General features: G+C 34.8%; 1 protein-coding gene across 1 annotated transcript in view; it reads left to right on the forward strand.

The window, feature by feature from the left end:
- Window positions 1-22314, forward strand: part of PTPRQ (protein tyrosine phosphatase receptor type Q) — a 197324-nt gene that overhangs the window by 171618 nt on the left and 3392 nt on the right. The window contains exons 38-43 of the mRNA XM_029205660.1: window positions 1798-1888; window positions 7025-7101; window positions 13370-13504; window positions 13740-13865; window positions 14675-14823; window positions 18156-18291. Of these exons, the coding sequence (XP_029061493.1) occupies window positions 1798-1888; window positions 7025-7101; window positions 13370-13504; window positions 13740-13865; window positions 14675-14823; window positions 18156-18291 (714 nt within the window). The remainder of the gene's footprint in view (window positions 1-1797; window positions 1889-7024; window positions 7102-13369; window positions 13505-13739; window positions 13866-14674; window positions 14824-18155; window positions 18292-22314) is intronic.

Consider the following 22314-nt stretch of genomic DNA (forward strand, 5'->3'; position numbering starts at 1 on the left):
ATGCATATTTGATGCATATGTTTGATAAAACTTGTAACTCAGGTCATATTCGCTTATACCTTAAATATTAATAAGCTCCACTACGTGACAGGTATTGATATATATGAATTCAACACTTAAACAGCTAAGTGACCTTGGGTAAATCACTTAAACTCTCTGTTGTTCAATGTCCTCATTTGTAAAATGCTGTATCTATCTTGTTGAATTGTGAATACTAAACTGATTGAATGTGTGTAATACTAAGAATAGTGGCTGGCACAACTATTTGCCATCATAGTGATGATTTCATAAAGAAGTTCAAATGATGAAGAAGAACTGCAGACATGTACTTAAAAAAACCCAAATGACACCGTATCATGATGGAGGTATGCAGAAAGAAGTGAGGCTCAACTCTGTTTGGATAGCTGTCAGAAAAGACTTTACAAAAAGGTGACCTGCCAGATGAACTTTAGGATGGAGCAGAAGTCCAATAAGTAGATAAAGGGGGAAAGGTATTCTAGAGGGAGAGAATGAATGCAAAAACATAAGGATGCAAAGCAGTTCCACTCATCTGTGATCCCACTAAAAAGTGGGAACTGTAGGAGAAAGAGCTAAATAGGAAAGGTTGGTTGAGGCCCTGTGTGCTCTGATAAGAATAAGACCACTGAGTGTAACATTACTATCCAAACAGTCAACCTAGTAATTGGGTGTTAATTATCAAGGCCATAATCATTGAAATCTATAAATGGAAACTTCTGTAACTACAGAAAAATAGGTACCACTTTTCAGGTGATTCCAATTCATCTTCTTTTCCCCCTCTATTTCTTTGTCTCTTATAAATATGCTGACATATACTCCCAAAACCTAACACAAGGAAGCTGTTCTAGGATTCCTCACTTGGTTAAAAATTTTTTTTCTAAGCCTCTAGTGGGCCAAAACGCCAGAATTCAGATGCTTAACACTGTCCCTCTTCTCTAACACATACACACTCATGTAAAATACTGTCCAGAATTCTCTTTGAGGAAAAATAAGGGAGAAGGGAAAATTATCCAATTAAAAGAAATCATTTATAATAAAGTGGGAAAAAATTGCAAAACCCCACGTTTTTAACACTTTTTAAGGAATTTGGTAAATTGAGGCATTTCTAGTATGGAAAACTATACATTTCATAAATGTAAATCATCAGCTCAACAAAATAGTGAACACATTTTCTTGCACCAGCTTTCTTTATGATGAACGGATAATATCGTGATTTTTCACCAAAATGTCAATAACAGATCTTGACCCTTCCTCTGATAATTCTTTATCACACCTTTGCATTCCGCTATCGATTTAACAATGCCCACTAAGAACAGGAATTGACCTTTGGCATTTTCTCACAAACTGACCAATGTTGTACCAATTAATAGGCGTGAAATCACACTGCCTGACGAGAAAAAACAAAAAATAAATCACTGACTCCCTTACCCTACTAAGTAGACATTAAAATATTAAATAATACACAGTGTGTATTTGACAAAACCATTAGTAAATTATGAAAGGAGTTACTAACATGGTTGCTGCACCTCAGAGCTTCCCAAAGGGCAAAGAAATTATGCCAGAGAAAGCAGTAGCTCAACTAATCAATTCTATTCAGGAATTTTCAGTGAAAGTTCATGTAAGTTCATTACTATTAATTTGACCTTGCTTCTGCAGTTATGAGAAGTGTTTTCATTTTAAAAGTAAAAGGATTTAGAATAAAGAATAGTCTTTTACTAAGTGGAACTTCTTGTTTACCTCTGAAATAAATCTAAACTTTGCAATGACTTCAATCCACAGGAATTACCAAAATTTCTTCAGGATCTTTCTTCCACTGATGCTGATCTGCCTTGGAACAGAGCAAAAAACCGCTTTCCGAACATAAAACCATGTATGTGTACATACTATTTCTGGTTTTAGATAATGAAACATTTTCAAATGAGAGCAAAATGCATTTTAGCATTTTTTCTTAAACATATATTACATATTAATTGGATTATAATAATGCATTTTATTAGCAGCTGTTAAATTGTATCTCTTTTGCTTTGTTAATATTTATTAAAGTTAATGTACATGGTTTTCAGCTTATTCACACAAGGTTTACTCATGCAGGTGTAAGAAACTGTAGACCTAGTAGTTTCTTAGCTTTGTAATTTAACCCAAGTAACGAACCTCTCTAATATCTTCCTACAGACCTAGTTCTCAAATGAAAAGAGAAAGTTCACACATAACTTTGTGCATTAGTTTTCTTAAAAGCATGGCAGTGCTTTGTTAAGGAATATAAAAAATGCATTGCAAAATATTCATTGAAGATCAGAGTAAAGGTATGCTTACCAGGATTGGTTTTACAAAGGAGGCGGGCTTGTGCCTTACCACAGTGAACATGGCTTCATTTTTCAGTCAATAAGAAAAGAAACCATCTTACATGGTACACTGTTATTATTCCTTATATATCATTAAAAAGAATGTGTCTACTGATGTGAAATAAAAAACCATATTATTGCTTTAAGACTTAGCAGTGATGTGAAAAAAAATATAACATTCCTCTGCTAATAATAGCTATATGTTTGATATCATATTTTTTTCAACAGATGTTCCTACTAACTATATTCTGATTCAATACATTTTTATATATGAAATTAAAAAGTGGTATTTGTTAAGCTCTGAAATAGTACTGTTTCAAAATCTAGAGTTTTAAAATATTCCTTATTTTAGAGTTAGTGTATATATATTTTTCTATGTTCTATGCCTTTTCAAAACTGTATTGGGGAAACTTCCATATATATATAAATCGAACTCTTCTGTCTAGAAAGACACAGACTTAAAGAAGGGTGTAATCACAGAATGTAAAATCATAAGGATATGGATAGGAAGAAATGGACCATATTCTGTTATTCTAGAAGTAGAGGCATGAAGTAAACAAATTTAGGGAAACATGATATAGCAGGTAGTAATCTAACGGAATCTGTTAATTCCCAAGAATTAGAAAAGGATGAAAATACAAATAGCTTTAATCACCTAAAATCCTTCCCGGAACAAAACAAATCAAAGGTAAATGACTTTAAGAGTAAGTTGACAAATAAGACATTACTGTAGGAAATAAGGAATGTTAGTATTACATCTCTCAATTCCTGTGGCATGACCTTTCTTAGTAAGTCCTTTTGTTTTCCCTTTCAGAGAGTTAACTTGAGTTGGATGCATCATAAATTTAAGAGATACGGAAATTCTCATGTTTTTATATTCATCTCTACCTAAATTTCCTTCAGACGCTCTGCTTCATGATTACTTAGTGATATTCTGTGAAAACAAGTACTACAGTGTGATTGAAGGACACTTACTGTGGAATATTTAATATTTATTTACAATTGTGTATTTGGCTGAAGTAATGTGTATCACTATATATAAGTACATCAAATATATCTAACTTATTTCCAAAGACTAAAGAGTATCTGACTTAAAAATATATATAAAAATTTGATATGTTAGACATTTTTTAAAATGTGTCATTTCAGTCTTTTATTATTAAGATCTCAGTGCATTATTTTCTGGGTTCACATAATGGCCACAGGAAAAGTCACATAATGCTAGCTTGCTAGCTCTTACAGCATAAGAAGTGAATACGAGTGGTCAATATAACTAAACAGACATCCTTAAAACAACAAGGAGAACTGAGGGGTAAGATTATCCAGATATCTAAAGCTAAGACAAAAAATAACTAGTGATGGAATTATGTTGTAAACCAAGGACGTTTTGGAATATTAAAAGCTTTGCATGCATGTTTTTCGCCTTTTCTAGAGTCAAATGGATAATGTCCAATTGTATTCTGCTTTCTTCTTGATTTCAGTACAGAAAACTTATGGTAATTTTTCTAATAATGTACTACATCCACATCCAATATCCTTTAATGGATTTTTAGGGGAAGGCTTGTTCTTAAGTGTCCTCTTAAAGAGTTGGAGGTCCTATAAGAAATAATTTTGTTAGGAAGAATGTTATATTTTTCAAGAATATTATTAGAATAATTTATTAATTCAACTAATACATACTGCTTGCTGTATAGTAAAATGACTAAAAACATGTGGGCTCTAATCAAACTTCCTGAGCTGCAGTTCTGTTTACCTACTAACTACTTTAGTGACTGGACATATCATTTAGTGGTGTTGACCTCCTAACTTTCAGGAGTAGATGAAATAACCATGTAAATCACTTTGCCCAATACCAGAACACAGGAAGCTCTCCTAAATATTAGTTCTTATGATTGTTAGTGATCAATAGACTGCTCATTTTTAAAAGCCTCTAACTTTCTGGGTGAAAAAAATTTAGTAACAGGCCCTTAGAGTCTACGGTCTGGAGATGATAAACCTACTTCCCTAACCTCGGTTGGAAGACAAGCTATAAACTCACTTCTGCCTATATGGACAAACAGACCCTCGCCCCTGCCCACATATACGTGGAACAAGAAAATGAAATGTTTAAACGAAATACATTCTCCCATTGTGCTTGCAGAGAAGCCATAAAGCTGAAGTGTTTTATTTCTCCCGTAGAGAGTGAATTCATTTAATAGAGTCTGAAGTTTAGCTTGAGCCAGCTAAGTGAGATTCATTGTTTCCCCTGAGTAATGTAGGAAGTAGGCTTTCAAATATCACAGTGCATTTTAGAAGATATTAGCTTACAGGGCTTTAAGATACTAGAATTAGCAGCAAATGTGTGCAGAAGAGATTTCCAAGTCTCTCTTTGACAGGACACTATGACCTTCAGAAGTGTTCCAACACCATGAAGAAAAATTTAGCTTGCTGTTGACTCAGTTATAAGCAGGCATATCGAGTGAATAGAAACCTGATGGCTTCCCTTCCTTAGTTACATGACTGGCCACAACGTCATTAAAATAGGCAGATCATACCAAATTCAAAATCTTTGGGATATAAATCATTCACATAAATTTTCCTGAACAATCCCCCTTCTTTAGATTCAAACACATTGGTCAGGTCATTATGATTACTAATGGTACAGCAAAGTCATTTAACATACAGCGTGCTTAATTTTAAGAACATAAGAACGTGTTTTCTGTTCTATACAGCTTTATGAGTTCTATAAGCTTTCGTATAAGTTTTCCTCAGAGGATTCTACAAAACAAATATTATAACTATATATTATAGCTGAGGTAACAAAGGAACAGAGAAGTTAAGCAATTCACCCAATGCCATAAATGGTAGATAGATCATCTGTAATTCAAACACAAACCCACATTTACCTATTTTTCCTTCAGTACTGAGTGCCTTCCCATTAAGATTAAAAACAAAACAAAACAAACAAAAAACCTTCAAAATAATTAAGTAGTAATAGATACTTTATATCATTCTCTTGTCTAGTTAAAATTAGCACTGGACATTTCAATTATAATACCAACTCGGTAAAAATTCTCAGGAAAAAATAATTTTTGATACTTTTCTTTGAAGAAAAGTAATGCGTAAAGGTTCTCTAATTTTGCCATATCTTAAAAGTCTAAAAAATAATAATTAAAAGTTTGGTATTAAAGAAAGAATAGGCAGATAAATTAAGGGAAGAGTATAAATGGTCCAGAAATAGACCTAAACACATAGAGAAAACTAGTGTGTGATAAAAGTGGTGTTTTGAACAAGGGAGTAAGGATGGACTATTTGTTGTTCCAAATGCTAACAAACAAACAAACAATAAAGGTAGATTTTACCTCATTCTGTTTCAAAAGAAAAAAAAGCCCAATGGATCAAAAATCAAAATATTTAAAACAAAAGAAGAAAACCCTATTAACGTTCCAGAAGGAACTATGAATGAATTTGTGAAAATAAGAATATTGGTGTGACAAAGACCTTTGTATATATCACACAAGAAGCCATAGTGAAGCCATAATGAAAAATAATGAGAAATTTGATTACAAAATATATAAATTTTATCTATGGGAAGGTAGCTAGCAGATAAACTGATTAATAGAGGCAAAGACAAATGACAAACTAAAAGAAAAATTCAATACATGTAAAACATTCTTAGTAAATTTTTAAAAATAGAAAAATAGTATCATATGAAAATGTAATTAATAGAAAATGTATTTAAAATGGCCAAGGCATAAGCAAAGAAGCTCAATTTCACTCATATTTAAGAAAATCAATATAAATATTACGAGACATCAATTTCTATCAAAAGGTCATAAATTAAAATGTTTAATAATATGACAGTGAAAGTAAGAGGAAACAGTTCAAACTGTTCAAGCACTTTTGTTCAGAGTGATATAACTTGAGAACAATTTGTCAGTATCTTTCAAATTTTGAGATGCACAATATGATTTGGGAATTTTACTGCTGGTAATGTATTCTACAAATAGAGTCCTACATATGTGCAAAAAGTCCAGTTATATTTATTCAGCTTTTTTTTTTTTTTTTTTGCGGTACGCGGGCCTCTCACAGCTGTGGCCTCTCCCGTTGCGGAGCACAGGCTCCGGACGCGCAGGCCCAGCAGCCATGGCCCACGGGCCCAGCCGCTCCGCGGCATGTGGGATCCTCCCGGACCGGGGCACGAACCCGCGTCCCCTGCATCGGCAGGCGGACTCTCAACCACTGCGCCACCAGGGAAGCCCCTATTCAGCTTTTTATAATAACAAAATGAGATGAGTTTAAATCACCCTAAAGAGCTAAATAAGTATGTTATATTCAAACACTGAAATACTATATGGCTTTTTAAAGTAATGAGCTAGATATTGTTGTTTATGCTAATATGGAAAGATACAGGTAAATAAGAAATTTTTGCAGAATAGTGTGTATATTGCCCACTTATGGTCAATTTTATATGAATATATATAGAAAATCCTGGAAATAAATACAAGAACATATTAATAGTCATTGTCTCTGGGTAGTGGAAATATGGAATAAGAGGGAATTTCTATTTAAAATTTTAGAGCCGTCTATAATTTTTGATGTTATATCATGAACTTCTTTCTATTACTGCTATAGTAAGAAAGTAGCAAAGTGAATTAGCATTAATTTCTTATATTTTCTTCTAGATAACAATAACAGAGTGAAACTGATAGCTGATGCCAGTATTCCAGGATCGGATTATATTAATGCCAGCTATGTTTCTGTAAGTTGCTATTTTTATATATATTTTTATAAAATATAAATACTGCAGTATTACTCTTCAAACTATTTAAAACAAGAAATTCACTACAACCTCTATGAATTTAATGTACCAGTTCCTTACAACAACATTATGTACCCTCATTTTATACATGGGGAAACGGAGGCTCCAAACAGAGATTGCAATTTACCCAATGATCATTTCACTAATAAGTGGCAGATGTACAACTTCTAGCTACACATCCCCTGGTCTTTCCACTATTTCCTACTTTGTCAGAATATTCTCTGTACACAATGAGGTTGGCCAACCTCTCTTTCAAAGAAAAATTAGTCATATGTACAGTCATGTCCATATAATATAAAAACCTATTATGCTCTTCCTCCCTTCTAGATTTTCAGTCCTTCTAGGGGACTATGATGCCTTGTTCTTTTCATCCTCAGCTACTTACAGAACGTGCCCTCCATTGTAGCTACTCAACAAGCATATCTTAAGTGAACCAACATGGGGTGAACTGTGACATGCCTAGTATACTATGTTGCACATCATAGATAATAAATGCTTGCTGCATTGGATTGAAAGTTGAATAAACCAAAGTGTTTTAAGGATCTCTCCCTCTCCTTCTCCATGGCTCTTTTGTTCTCTCAATGCTCACCACTATCATAGGTACACAGAAACCTTAGATGCACCCAAGATCTCCACTTGGGTTGACACAATCACGAAATCCGAGAGTAGGAACTGCTTTTGTGGTTATTTAATCCAACCATTCACCCAGGAAATCTTTCTGAAAAATTACTTGTAATTAGATATTAGCCTTTCTTGGCATTGATTCACCTATTTCCTCCTTAAGGCAGATGATTCTATCACTGAACTACTCAAATACACAGTTGTTTTATAAAAACAAGATATGTTCCCTTACATTTTCACCACTGACTTCAATTCTAATACATACCAAGGTTAACTATGCTTCTTATCATGAATCTACAGATACCTGAAGGTTCCCTCTACTGCCCACACTCCCACTGGTGTTTTATTTTTTCCTTATTCAGTCTTCTAACCCAGGCCTGCCATTTCATTTGGTCCCACTGGGGCTCTGCTTATGTGATGCTCCATCCTTTCCCCAACATCAAACATAACCTGTCCTATGTCCCATTCTCCCCAAGACTCTGTTAAGGGGGAAAAGAAGATTTCATCCTAAATTTTATATTGGTTGATAATTACTCCAAAATTACAATTATATACTGAATCCTATTGTGAAAGAAGTGAACAATGGGAGCATTTAAGATTTCTTAATAGGAGAAGTGACAGGGGGGTTGCAGAGGTTAATAAGGCATCCTTTGAATTTCATCCTATTTTTGTGCTAGAACTTTAAATCTATTTTGAAGAAAACCCAAAGTTACTATTGTGATGACATATTTTATTCATTTATCAAATCATTGATTTCCCTGAAAATGTAATTCTTTTCTAAAGATTTTGGTGAAATCTTGTGCTTACCAATTTTAATTGTATCCTAAACAATATAGCATGTAGAAGTTTTACTTTGATTTGTAGAATGAGGCATATATACATTTAGATATTTAAAGTTAATCAATGATCATATATTTTGTGATACCATAGAACAGAGCAAGAACAAATTGTTGTATCAGTGATCTATTAATTCGTATCATTTTTATTCACCAATAAGTAGATACAAATGAATAGCTTATATCCTATAATGTTTATCCAGTTACGGGATGACAGTATAGGTTATGAATATGATTGGGAAGGCAACCAGACAGTTTTAGGAGGTATAACTGAACCACACATAAACAAAGGAATATTCATGAACCCCCAGGGTTCCCTCTAAATATTATAAGTCGTCAGGAGACAACCATAAGAAGATCAAAATACAGGATGAGCAATAAACTAAATCTGAGTACATTAATATATATATATATATATTCTGCTGTGGTCAAGTGATGTTGTAATATAATAAATTTTACAACAAAGTCACCATGACCCATATGTAATGATATGCGTAATCATTACTGAGCTACATGGTAAGCCGGCCCAGATGGAAAGCTCTTTATATTAAGGCAGGTTTCAGTATTGGAGTGGGCAGTATGCTGTATTGCTTTTACTTCTGGGGATATCTCCTTCGCCTGGGATGTCAGGAACAGATGGAAATAGACAAAGTCATAATACCATAGTGGCCTCTCACTTCTCTATCCCCAAATTCAGGCAGTCTTCACCTCAGAAATAGTGAAGATTTCTCAGAATGAATGTTTGACACCCCAGTTTCCCCCAACTCCCCACTTTTGTTCCATGGCACCTCCATCTGAAAGTTCATGAACACTTGTTCCAGGAGCAAAAGAGAAAGGCCTTCTACAAATGGACTCTGAATTCCTATTTCTTTGGAAGCTGGAGGAAAAGGGAGAAGAACTATAGAGCAAGGTAGAGAAAAAGCAAAATAACTAGTGTTTAGATGGAAAAGAAAAAGTGAAGTCTGGAGAATGGAAAAAGGAAGACCAGTAGGTGGTCTGAAGGATGTACTTTAAGACTAGGAAACTCCAGGCCTGGGTCTGTAATTAGATTACTATATGTTTATCTCTCTGCCCTTGGCTCTTCTTGGAATTGTGCTCCTGAAGCTAGGACTCAAAGAGAGCCTGGAAAATGCTGATTAAGGATGGACTGTGGGAGAGAGGTAGGGAGGAAAATAGATACTGCATCCTTGTAAACAACCACTAATTGTACACGTGACTTTAGGAATGTTTTCAAGAAAGCTAACAATAAGAACATTATGTAATGGGACAAGACCCCAACTCCGCCACCCCAGATTATCTCTCCTGTCAACCTGAGATGCCCGAAATTACTTCAATTTGCTTTTACCACAGCTGGAGATTGAAGATTAAAGGCTATGATGCAAAGGAGCTGTAATCGTATCACAAACATCAGATTTCGTCTACTCTGGTAGAAGATTATAGTACCAAAGGACACTGAATCCCTGAAAAAGGGAAATGCAAATAACTAGGAGAAACATTTAATAAATTGATCAATTACAGTTAATTGTCCTCACCCTTAAAACGCTTCCAGGACACCATTCTCTCGATTTTCCATCTACAGCTTTGACACTTTCATCTCAGTCTCGTTGGTTCTCTCGTATCTCCTTGGCCACCAAACACTGAAATTATCTACAGCCCAATCCTTGAATTTACTTTTTCTTTCCAAACTCATTTCTTTGACGATCTCAACCATTCTTGTGATTTTAAGTAAGATCTATTTGGTAACTGCTTTGAAATTATGTCTCTAGTTTGGACTTCTTTCTGAATTCCAAGCTCATATACCCAATTGCCTTCATGACATTCCCACTTGAATATCCAAAAGGAATTTCAAGTTTAATATTTCCATTATGAATTCTTGATTTTCCTTTTAACCTGTTTATCCTGGGTGTGGAGAAAAGGGAACCCACCTACATTGTTGGTGGGAATGTAAATTGGTGCAGCCACTGTGGAAAACAGTATGGAGCTTCCTTAAAAAACTAAAAATAGAATTACCATATGACCCAGCAATCCCACTCCTGAGCATGTATCTGGAGAAAACTCTAATTCAAAAAGGTACTTGCACCCCAATGTTCACAGCAGCACTATTTACAGTAACCAAGACATGGAAGCAACCTACATGTCCATCGACAGGTGAACGGATAAAGATATGATGTATATATACATAGGAATATTACTCGACCATTAAAAAAGAATGAAATAATGCTATTTGCAGCAACATAGATGGACCCAGAGATTGTCATACTAAGTGAAGTAAGTCAGAAAGAGAAAGAAAAAGACAGAAATACCATATGATATCACTTATACGTGGAATCTAAAATATGATACAAATGATCTTATATACAAAACAGAAACAGACTCACAGACATAGAAAGCAAATTTATGGTTACCCAAGGGGAAACGGGGTAGGGGACAGATAAATTATGTGTTCAAGATTAGCAGATATAAAGTACTATCTATAAAGTAAACAACAACGAGGTCTTACTGTATAGCACAGGGAATGATATTCAATATCCTGCAATAAACCATAATGGAAAAGAATATGAAAAAGAATATATATTATATATGTATAACTGAATCACTTTGCTTTACACCAGAAACTAACACAACGTTGCAAATCAACTATACTTAAGTTAAAAAAAATTTTTTTTAAGTCTGCTCTTCCTGAAGTTTTCCCCATCTTCATTTGGAATCATTATTGACTTCTCTATTTTTCTTATACCCAGTATCCAATCCATAAGCAAATTCTCTTGGCTCTGTCTTCAGAATTTATCCAGATTTTATCACTTCTCACAATCCCCATTGCTATCGCCCAAACTAACCCTTGGTTGGATTGTTGCAATAACCTTCTAACTACTCTCCCTCCTTTCTCCTTTAAACCATATCAGCTTGTCTTACAGAAACCAGGATGAAACTCTTAAACCATATACTCTGTATGTTCAAAATCTTTCAAAGGCTTTCCATATCATTCAGAGTAAAATCCAAGATCTTATAATTACCTACTCTAGGACCTAAAGCACCATTGTCCTCCCTGCCTTGTTCTTTCCGACATCACCTTCTATTACTGTCCCCCTCATTCCAGCCACTTGCTGTTCTTAGAACATTCCAGACACATCTCTCCTTCAATGCTGTTATACTTGACTTTCTACCTGGAACACTTTTCCTTCAGATCTTGAGGGGATTACCCCCTTTCTGCTTCAGTTCTTTCCTCAGATTTCACCCATGAGTCTTTTCTGAACACCCTATTTTCTGAAAACTCTCTTTCACAACACGTCACTTTTAAAAACGCTATGTAAATTGTTTACTTAATAGACTTATTAATAGGCTTGATGTCTATTTCCCCTAACTAGAATATAAGATAAACGAGAGTAGGAATCTTAGTCAGTGATGAATCCTCACCTCCTAGAATAGTGCCTGACACACAGTAGACCTTCATAAATATTATTTGAATGGAGGAATGTGCATATTTTAAAAGTCTGCAGAGAAAGTGACTAAAATATTAATGGTGCTTCATTATGGATAGTGAGATTACAGATTAATTCCACATTCTATTATGTATTTTTCTGAATTTTCCAAACATTCTACACTGACTATATATTACTTTTTTAACCTAAAAAAAAAAACCTTTACAATGTAAAATAATTATATATTTCAACTGAGACTGGAAACATAGAAATGCTTTAGCATATAGTTTATTTAAGAGACTCAAGGTTTTATACCAGAAACTGTCACTGGGTGATTTTGGGAAAATCACCTCAAGTAGCTCATTATTCTTTAAAGTAAAATACACTAGTTGGATTAGATTTTAGGGCCCCTTGAACTTTAAAATGTATATTTATTCAGTGTAATACTATATTCTCTGGCTACTGAGACAATTCCAATTTAAAAATAAAATTCACCTTTAATCCTCATTCCTCAAAATATTTTGATGTTTGGAATACATGTAATTTCATTACTATATTTTATTTATACAGTACCTTTCTTTAAGAAAAATCCACAGATATTACTCAAGTGGCATACTTACATTCCAGGTGAATGGACTGAGTTTCAGAATAACTTGATAAAATCTACAAGAGCTATCATAATAGGGTTGAGACAAATCTCAGGTCCTATAGTAGTTAAATGAACCTTCTTATTATTCACATTACTCTTGGTTTGGAGCTCTGGAGAATAATTACTAATGCCATAGTTTACATAGATAAGTAATTTCTTGGAGAAAGCGTATGAAAATATCTGCACAATCTTTAAATATATGACAGTAACTTAGTGGAATGGGTAAGAGCGCTGGCTCTGGACTCAGACTACCTTACCAACTGTGAAATCTTCCACAAATTACTTCACACTCCTTAGCTTCAGTATCTTCCTCTCTAAAATGAGGATAATAATAGTTCTAATTCTCAAGGTTTTTATAAGAACCAAATTAATTGAAATACTAACTATAAGATGCTTAGCATATTGTCTGCTGTAAAGTGGTATTATTATTTTTTAGTCTTTACTGCTTTATTCAGAGTTAGAAATACATTTTAAGAACAGTTAGCTGTAATAGTATATTACATTGTGAGGTTAAAATTAATGTTGGAAATTTTGAGTATCTTATTATTTAGCATTCAAAAATGTACAATATTTTAAAATATTAGGTCATCTTAAACTAGTATGTTTTTCTTACGTTGCTCAAAAACTAAAAAATACTATATATATGTAAATATTGATGCAGTGTTATAATTATATCATTCTAGGGCTACTTATGTCCAAATGAATTTATTGCTACTCAAGGTCCATTACCAGGAACAGTTGGGGATTTTTGGAGAATGGTGTGGGAAACCAGAGCAAAAACATTAGTAATGCTAACACAGTGTTTTGAAAAAGGGCGGGTAAGTTATTTGAAAATTTTTTCACAAAACTTTTACAATTCTGTTAATGTATGTGTGACAATTTTAGCTAATACTTTGAGTCATCAATGACTTGGACATCTATAAAGCAGTTTTATCTTAGCAGCGATAACTGTGATATTTTATACACACACACACACACACACACACACACACACACAAACGTATCTATATAAAACAATGGTTCTTATGACTGGTGATTCTTTTCTGAATACAGATCAGATGCCATCAGTATTGGCCAGAGGACAACAAACCAGTTACTGTCTTCGGAGATATAGTGATTACAAAGCTAATGGAGGATGTTCAAATAGATTGGACCATCAGAGATCTGAAAATTGAAAGGGTAAAAAAAAGGAGGGGAAGTCAAACATGATATAAAATATGTTCTAAATGTCTAAAGTAAAATTAATTTCTAGACATATTGCTTGATACCTGTATATTCAATAATGCTTTTCTATTATTTTCAAAATAGAAGTTTTGAATTGGCACCTGCCTTCAGTATCTACGTCACTGTGTTTAATTCCAAATTATATAAAGTTCATATTAACCAGTTAATATCAAATTCTTAGGTAGACAGGGGAAGAAAAAGGAGGAAACAACTAGATCACTAAGTTTATCTTATTTTATAAAGAAACTGTAATATTTGATTTAAAACAGGAATTTCCCAAATCACTTATCTCTGTCTACATCCTAATAACTGGATTTTCTGTTTAATCCAGAACCAATACAGAAGCGATAGCATAGGATCCCACTTATATAATGTAAAGGCCTATAAACACAGAAAATGATATAAGGATCTTTATACTTTCTGACATTATCAGATACTCTCTACCTGTGCTGTGAATAATCTGTGAGTGTGTTTAAGTTGTTAGGTCACAATTGTTCAAAATCTACTACTCTGGTGTTACAAAACGTTACATTATATTTGCATTTAAATACCCTACACTACCATCTGCTTGCAAGCCTTCTCATTGTTTGCATTCATACAGAAAAGGCAACTTTCTTTATTGTAGCAATAGTAGAAGGCTTCTCTTATAGGAAATTATGAAAACACAGTTTCTTCTGTTTGGTAAATTGTCATTTTACAAGATCACCTTGAAAACCTGGCAAGTCAGCTGTCTTATCATGTTTCTTTAATGTCATTTTGTCTAGCATGGGGATTGCATGACCATTAGACAGTGTAACTTTACTGCTTGGCCTGAGCATGGGGTTCCTGAAAACAGTGCCCCTCTAGTTCACTTTGTGAAGTTGGTTCGAGCAAGCAGAGCACATGACACCACACCTATGGTTGTTCACTGCAGGTAAGAAAGAGAGATTTTTAGAACCTCTGAACGCTAGAAACACTAGAAATGGTACTGAAACTCAGCGTGACCTTTTTATTATCACGACACCATTGATTTTCTGGCAGAATGTTAATGTAGATTCAATCCAGCTTTTACTTTTCAGATATTTTACTGGTTATAACAAATCGAGATGTAGTTTTATAAAAGGTTAGATGGTAGAGATAAAATGAGTAATGACTATGTCTAAAAGCAAGGGAAAATATATATCCTGGTACAGGAATTTTCCTGAAATCTTGACTGGATTATACCTCTCGAAGGCCTTCAAATTAAAAACGAAAGAATTGTAGCCCATTTTTGATGTGGCTACACATCAAATGGATGAGTGTGGGTATGTAGGATTTTTTTATTTTTACGAATAAACATCTGATCCTTCATTATTTCAACTGATATTAGTCTAATATACTAATTTAAACTTTTTTGCAAAAGCAAGTTTCTAGATTTGACTTACAAAGAATAAAGAAAATGAACTTTAAAATAAAGATCAAATTAAGTGACCAACCCAAGCATGATTCAAAGTTTTTACAAACTATTCAAATATCTTTCTTTGACCTAGCTTTTTGAATATGATAAATAGAATGTGACCATAAATGAAGATTTTTCCCCTCTTTATTTTCACTGGTATTTTATACCACTGAAATACCAATACTCCCCCGCAAAAAGAAATAAAACTCACAGTTGTTTAGAATTCAGAGTTCTGGACATATTGATATGATTTATGATTTCTAACATGATATATCTAAGTCAATCTCAACATGAGTTTCGTCAACAGTTGTAGTTTGTAAATTAAAGAAAAAGTGGGTGATAATATACTGTTTTATGATTCCACTTATATGAGATACCTACAAGAGGTAAATTCATAGAGACAATAAACTGGAATTGTGGTTACTAGGGACTTGGGAGAGAGAGAAATGGAGAGTTACTGTTTAACGGGTACATAGCTTCTGTCTGGGATGATGAAAATATTCTGGAAACAGATAGTGGTGTTGGCTGCACAAGACTGAATGTGCCTAATGCCACTGAATTGTGCACTTAAATATGGTTAAAATGGTAAATTTTATGTTACGTATCTTTTGCTACAATAAACAAATTTAAGTAACAATATCTTTTAACCCATTATTATTAATTATAATAATTCCAGAAATTAATTGATGGATAATTATTCTAATGGGAATATACTATAATTAATGTGGTTAAATATGTAAGAAAATATTAATCCATCCAGTTCTTAAACTTTTTTTTTAGAGGAAAAAACTCAACATGTAATTTAAATGAGTCTACATCTTCCAGGAATATTTTAGATTTTTTAAATTGTAAGAGTAATACACAAATGCTTGCTCATTATGAGATATCTTTTTTACATTTAAAAAGCATATAGAATTAAAAGTAAAAGCCTCATTCTTACCCTCCCAATTCCATATCCCCTCCATATATATAAAATTTTTAACAGATCAGTATATAGTATAAATAGAATAACAGTTTGCTTATAAAGTCAGTGATTGATTTTAAACTGGCATCATTGATGATTAAAACAGATAGTAAGCTTCCTTCAGCTTCTCCATATTTTACATATACACTGCCACTGGATTAAAACAGTGGATTTAAAAATCCATTAAAAAAGAAAAGTACCATCTCTCTTGTAGCCTCAAAAAGAGTAGTCTCCTCCTTTGTGATTTAAATACATAAAAGAGACCAGAGAAAAAGTATGCTTATATTAATAATCATTTTAAAATATCATTTTAAAACTGTCTACTAAATGATTACCTCCAAGCCCAGCTTCTCACCTCAACTTTAGACTTATACATTTAACTTCCAGTTTAACCACAACATTCTGAAAATTTGATGTGTCCAAAACAGAACACTTACATCAGTCTCCAAACTCCCTCCTTCTCATCCCCATCTTGGTAAACAGCAGTCCACTCTGCTTTGTACAGAAACCCTAGACTCATCTTCAACTCTCTGCTTCCTCTTACATTCCACATCCAACCCAACAGCAAATACTCTGATCCCTGCCCCCCATCATCTCTTCACACACTCTCCCCACCCTGGTCTCCTTGCTTTTCTTTGAACACACAGAACGCTCTCCCACTCAGATCTGTTCTCTTCCTGCGCCCTCAGGCCGTAATGCTCCTCTCCCAGGTACCCAGGCGGTGCACTCCCTAACCCTACTCAAGTTTCTTTTCAAATATCACATTGTCAGAGAACCTTTCTCTAATGACCCTGTCCTACCCTATCACCTTTTATCTCCTTAACCTAATTTATCTTTCTCCATAGCACTTATTGCGGCTGGGTGTATCCTATGCATGTTTCTTTGTTGTGTGGACTACCATTCTCCATCCTCTAGAATATAAGCTCCATAAGTTCAGGGACTTGGTATTGTTCACTGCTGTACCCCAGATGCCTAGGACAGTGTCTGACACTCAAAATATATTGAATGATGTAATGACTGATTACTCTGTTCGGGCATATATGTGTATGTGTTATAGTGATCAGATTTATGTTGTAATGCTATTTCTTAGGTTGAATCATAGGTATTGTCGACATTAGAATATTTTTCACCTACAAAGATGGCAGTTTTGTGATGTTCAAAATAACATTTAAGATTAGGTGACCTTTCAAATTTTTTTTTTTTCAGATTTACTTCCTATATTAACCATTTAAGTACCTAGGAGTCTTGTCTTTCTAATTGGAATTTCTGAAAAAATCCTGTCAGGTTTATCAATTAACAGTTTATATGGAGCACATACCTGTCCTTCAGTATTAAACTAATTTCTTAAAAGGAAATAGCTTTCCAATTTTATTATCTATAGGAAGGAAAAGAAAATTCTAGGGAAGGTGAAAAGAACACATGAGAATCTATCAATGTGATGCAGAGGAAGTACTATATTGGCTAAATATTACAGTTGACATTTTTCATGTTTAGCATTCCTATTGGTAACCAAAAATATATTCAATAAAAAGTTTCTGGGGTTAAGAATTTTCAATGACTTTTAAAAATCTTCCCCATACTTCTCCAACTACAACCCTTAAAATATTATGAAAGAAGAGGGAAGGTTCAACTGGTTAAAAAAAAAACTCAAATATTTGACAGAGTATTTAATGATAATCATCTGGCTCTGTCGAAACAGTCTTGGGAACAATATAAATCCAAAGAAGCTCCAAAGAAAATCTACCTTCAATAAGAAAAGAAACTATTTATAATTTATTGCCATCATAGTTTATTTCCTTCGTCACAATCAACATAAACAGGCTTTTTGCTGAATAATTTGCATGTAATTTCACTCTTCCTGCAGTGCTGGAGTTGGAAGAACTGGAGTTTTTATTGCTCTGGACCACTTAACACAACATATAAATGATCATGATTTTGTGGATATATATGGATTAGTAGCTGAACTGAGAAGTGAAAGAATGTGCATGGTACAAAACCTGGTAAGATATCTAAAACTTCAAGCAGTTATCAGCTCTAGAATTTCTGCCTGGAAGGATCTTAGTGGCAGTGATCTGGTAGACATGGACTTGAACTATATTAGCAAAGCAGACATTCTCTTTTCCTACATTATAAACCTCTGGGTGGGGGCAGGGTCTTGGGGACGGCAGCTGATGGGGATTACAGGAGAACTGAAACTCACATGCCCCAGTTATCCTTCAGCACTGTTACTGACTACTCATCCTACCCTGTTTATACTGATAGGCATATAGAAAATAATTCATTACATGGATTTGTCTTTAGCCTTTGGGAAGCTTAGAAAATGAATCAAATTAATTTCTTTTGTTAACATGCTAGAAGTTGTATTTGGGAAAAGTTTATTAACTATTACAGGTTTCTATGTATTTCACTTGTCCATATTTACCCCTTTTTATTAGTAGTACTAATAATGTTTGTTATAGCATGTCATCAACCAACTAACTGGGAGTTGTTTGTTTTGTTCTGGTTTGGACGTAAAAATATTTTTAAAATATAGATTTTTGTCATTAAAAAAATCATACGATAGGGTGCTTCCCTGGTGGCGCAGTGGTTGAGTCTGCCTGCCGATGCAGGGGACACGGGTTCGTGCCCCGGTCCGGGAGGATCCCACATGCCGCGGAGCAGCTGGGCCCGTGAGCCATAGCCGCTGAGCCTGCAGGTCCAGAGCCTGTGCTCCGCAACGGGAGAGGCCGCAACAGTGGGAGGCCCACGTACCGCAAAAAATAAAAATTAAAAAAATTAAAAAATTATACAGTATAATGGTAATGAAACTAAAAACCCTGTTGAGTGTCTAGTAGGTTCCAAGTATTATACTAGATCCTTTACATGTATTATCTTATTTAATTCTTTATTTGTAAGGCAGGGCCAATGAAACTAATCAACAGACTAGGTATTATGGTCTCTGCTTTACAAATAGGGAAGCAGATGTTCAAGAATTCAGTGATATTTAAAGGTCAGAGCTAAAATTCAAACCCAAGTCTGTCTAACTATAATACATAGGATGTTCCTGTCATATCTTTGGATTGATACTTTTATGCTACAGAGAGATTTTTCTCATAGTAAATATACAGTTCTTCTGTAACGGTATTTTCCAGGGTACCTACTAGAAAACACAAGTGGCTTTACAGTCATTAAAGGTGTGAGAAAACAGGCTCTTTGCTAAAATAAGTTTGAGAAAGAATTTCTTAGAATTACAGCCTCTATGCTAATGTGCATTGACAATTATAAATACAGAGCCCTTGTGGACATTTCCCAGACTTATATGACTATGAAATCCTTGAACACTTTTTGACCCCAAAACCTATAATGCCATGATGTCATGGAACATTAATGTTCTTAGGAAGATACTGCTCTAGACCAGAGACATCCAAACTTTTAGGAACACACATCCCTTTCAGGAGAAATGCTTGAGCATTCAACTCCAATACATATATATTTATTCTTAAAATGCAGATTGTGCAATTATGTAAATTATAAAGCGTACACAAGAAATTGAAAAACATGAGATAAAGGTCAAATAAGCAATTCTGACAACCTTGCTAATACTGGTGGCTTCATATTATCATAAGGTATTTTCAAAAGATAAATACTTAGCAGAAAATAATTGTTTCAATAGTGGTTTTAAATTCATGTTTTAAATTCTTTGTAATTTTTTTAAAAAGTGATCTAGCTTTTTGTCAGATCTGATTACGCTGTTGTTGCTTTCACCTCACAGCATGGCTCTAAGACGGTTATTCTAGGAGCATGAAAAGTGTCAGCACTGCCATTTTATTGTCATTCATTGGTGCTTGCCTGACAGATCTTATCTTTAATCCACAGTCTCTTTGTAGGAATCTTTTTAAGCCACTTCAATTATGTGATGGCTAGGTAAAACTAGGTACTGTAATCCATGTGCATTCCCTTATATGCTGAAAGGGAGCACATGAGTGAAGTATCACTGTTCCCTTAGGAAACTTCAGAAATGGACTTCAACTTGTGGCTAGGCTTGGCTTCATGGGTATGTAGCCTATGCAGTCTCACGGGTCCCCACGCTCAAAAGGGCCTTGCATTTGATTTAATGTTTGCTGACACTGTTTTGAAAATCTTTAATAATTTTTGAGGAAGGAAACTCGTATTTTCATTTTGTAGTGGGCCCCACCAACTATGTAGCTGGTTGTTATCCAAAGATCTTTTAAGGGCTTCAAGATCAATACGACCATTAATGATTATTAAAACCAAATTCTTTCCTATTTTTAGTTGAGAACAAGAATAAATAGCCAGCATTTTCCTCGCATATCCCTGGGTGTACACATGTGCACTGGTGATCAATGTTCTTGGCATTGATCGAGATTGGTTGGCTCTCTAGGATAGGTTAGAGGGTGCAAATGATTGGGATATTTCCTTGTAGAGACTAGATTCGGTCTTCAAATTACAGAAGTCGAATTTTGTCATGCTCTACAATTTTGTGGAACCAAACTTTGTAAAGAGTGTGTTCAAGCATGCCTGTGAATAACTGCACACAATTTAGTATTCAGTATATGCTATAAACTTCATACATTATGCTGGAATAACCAGCCAGAGGAAAATGTTGCAGGTTGGGTAGGGGGATGAAAAGAGCCTGAATTTTGGTGTCAGAGAATTGAGTTCAGATTCCAGTCCTGCTAATTGCTGGCTTTGTGACTTTGTTTAATTAACCTCTCTGAGTTATTTCTCTTTTGTAAAATAGCTGTGTTACACTTTTCACAAGTCTATTGTAAGTATTAAATAAGAGAAGGTATCTAAAGCACCAAGCATGCAGTAAACGCCCAGCGTGCAGTAAAGGTCTGACAATATAGTTGTGCCGATCGCTTTTTAAGATAAAAAGGTGGCAGTTCGTTAAAATCCTGATAAACACTTACTGAATCAACAGGTAGAAGTCATGAACATTAGTTGGCATGTTTGAAATAAGTACATCTTCATCGATATTCAAGAGAAGTATAGGGCTTCCCTGGTGGCTCAGTGGTTAAGAATCCGCCTGCCAATGCAGGGGACACGGGTTCGAGCCCTGGTCCGGGAAGATCCCACATGCCGCGGAGCAACTAAGCCCGTGTGCCACAACTACTGAGCCTGTGCTCTAGAGCCCGCGAGCCACAACTACTGAAGCCCGTGTGCCACAACTACTGAAGCCTGCGCGCCTAGAGCCTGTGCTCTGCAACAAGAGAAGCCACCACAATGAGAAGCCTGCGCCCTGCAACAAAGAGTAGCCCCCACTCACTGCAACTAGAGAAAGCCCGTGTGCAGCAGCAAAGACCCAATGTAGCAAAAAATTAAATAAATGAATAAGTAAATTTATAAAAAAAAAAAGTATAGGTAGCCCTTCCATAAGAGGTTATAAAATTAAGATACATCCATGTTTACTAAATAATTAGCCTCCATTTTGTAAACGATATAAATCACAATTCTCAGATCCTCGCTTAAAATGTGGTACTCCAAAGCTCTCTTTCACCGGACTTTGTTCCCAGAAGCTATGCTCTTTACTGTCTTTTCTCTGTGATGAAAGAAAGGAAAATGACCACACCTTGGCTCCAGTCCTTATAAACCAGCATTGCCTTGCACAAGAGTGGTTTCTTAGTTTCTTTTCTTGCACTTGGGAATGATTCCAATTTCTGTGAAGAATGCTGTCTCAGCACATACTACAGTGGCCATGGCCAGGGGTGGGGAGGTGGGAACCTCAGCAATATATCACCACTAAAAGACACCAGAGGGCCCAGACCCTGGAGAGAACCTAAAGTTCTTTCACTGTCTACCAAAACACAGTTCATAGCAGCCCCAGGAGATCTAAAAGAGCTTTCTGAGAGAATACTCTGCAGTGAGGTAATATCCTGAGATACTATTCCTGCCTGAAAAAAAGGATTAATCTGGATGAATCCCTTTCCTGCTCTGGTTCTCTTGAAAATTGACTGATGTGAACTCCTGAGGTAGAAGAAAAAAGAATAACATATTTTTGGTGCCTAATTTTTTGCCACCAA

This window comes from Monodon monoceros, unplaced genomic scaffold (genome assembly GCF_005190385.1).
Source record: "Monodon monoceros isolate NGI ecotype Baffin Bay Population unplaced genomic scaffold, NGI_Narwhal_1 Super_Scaffold_6, whole genome shotgun sequence".
Classification (NCBI taxonomy): Eukaryota; Metazoa; Chordata; class Mammalia; order Artiodactyla; family Monodontidae; genus Monodon; species Monodon monoceros.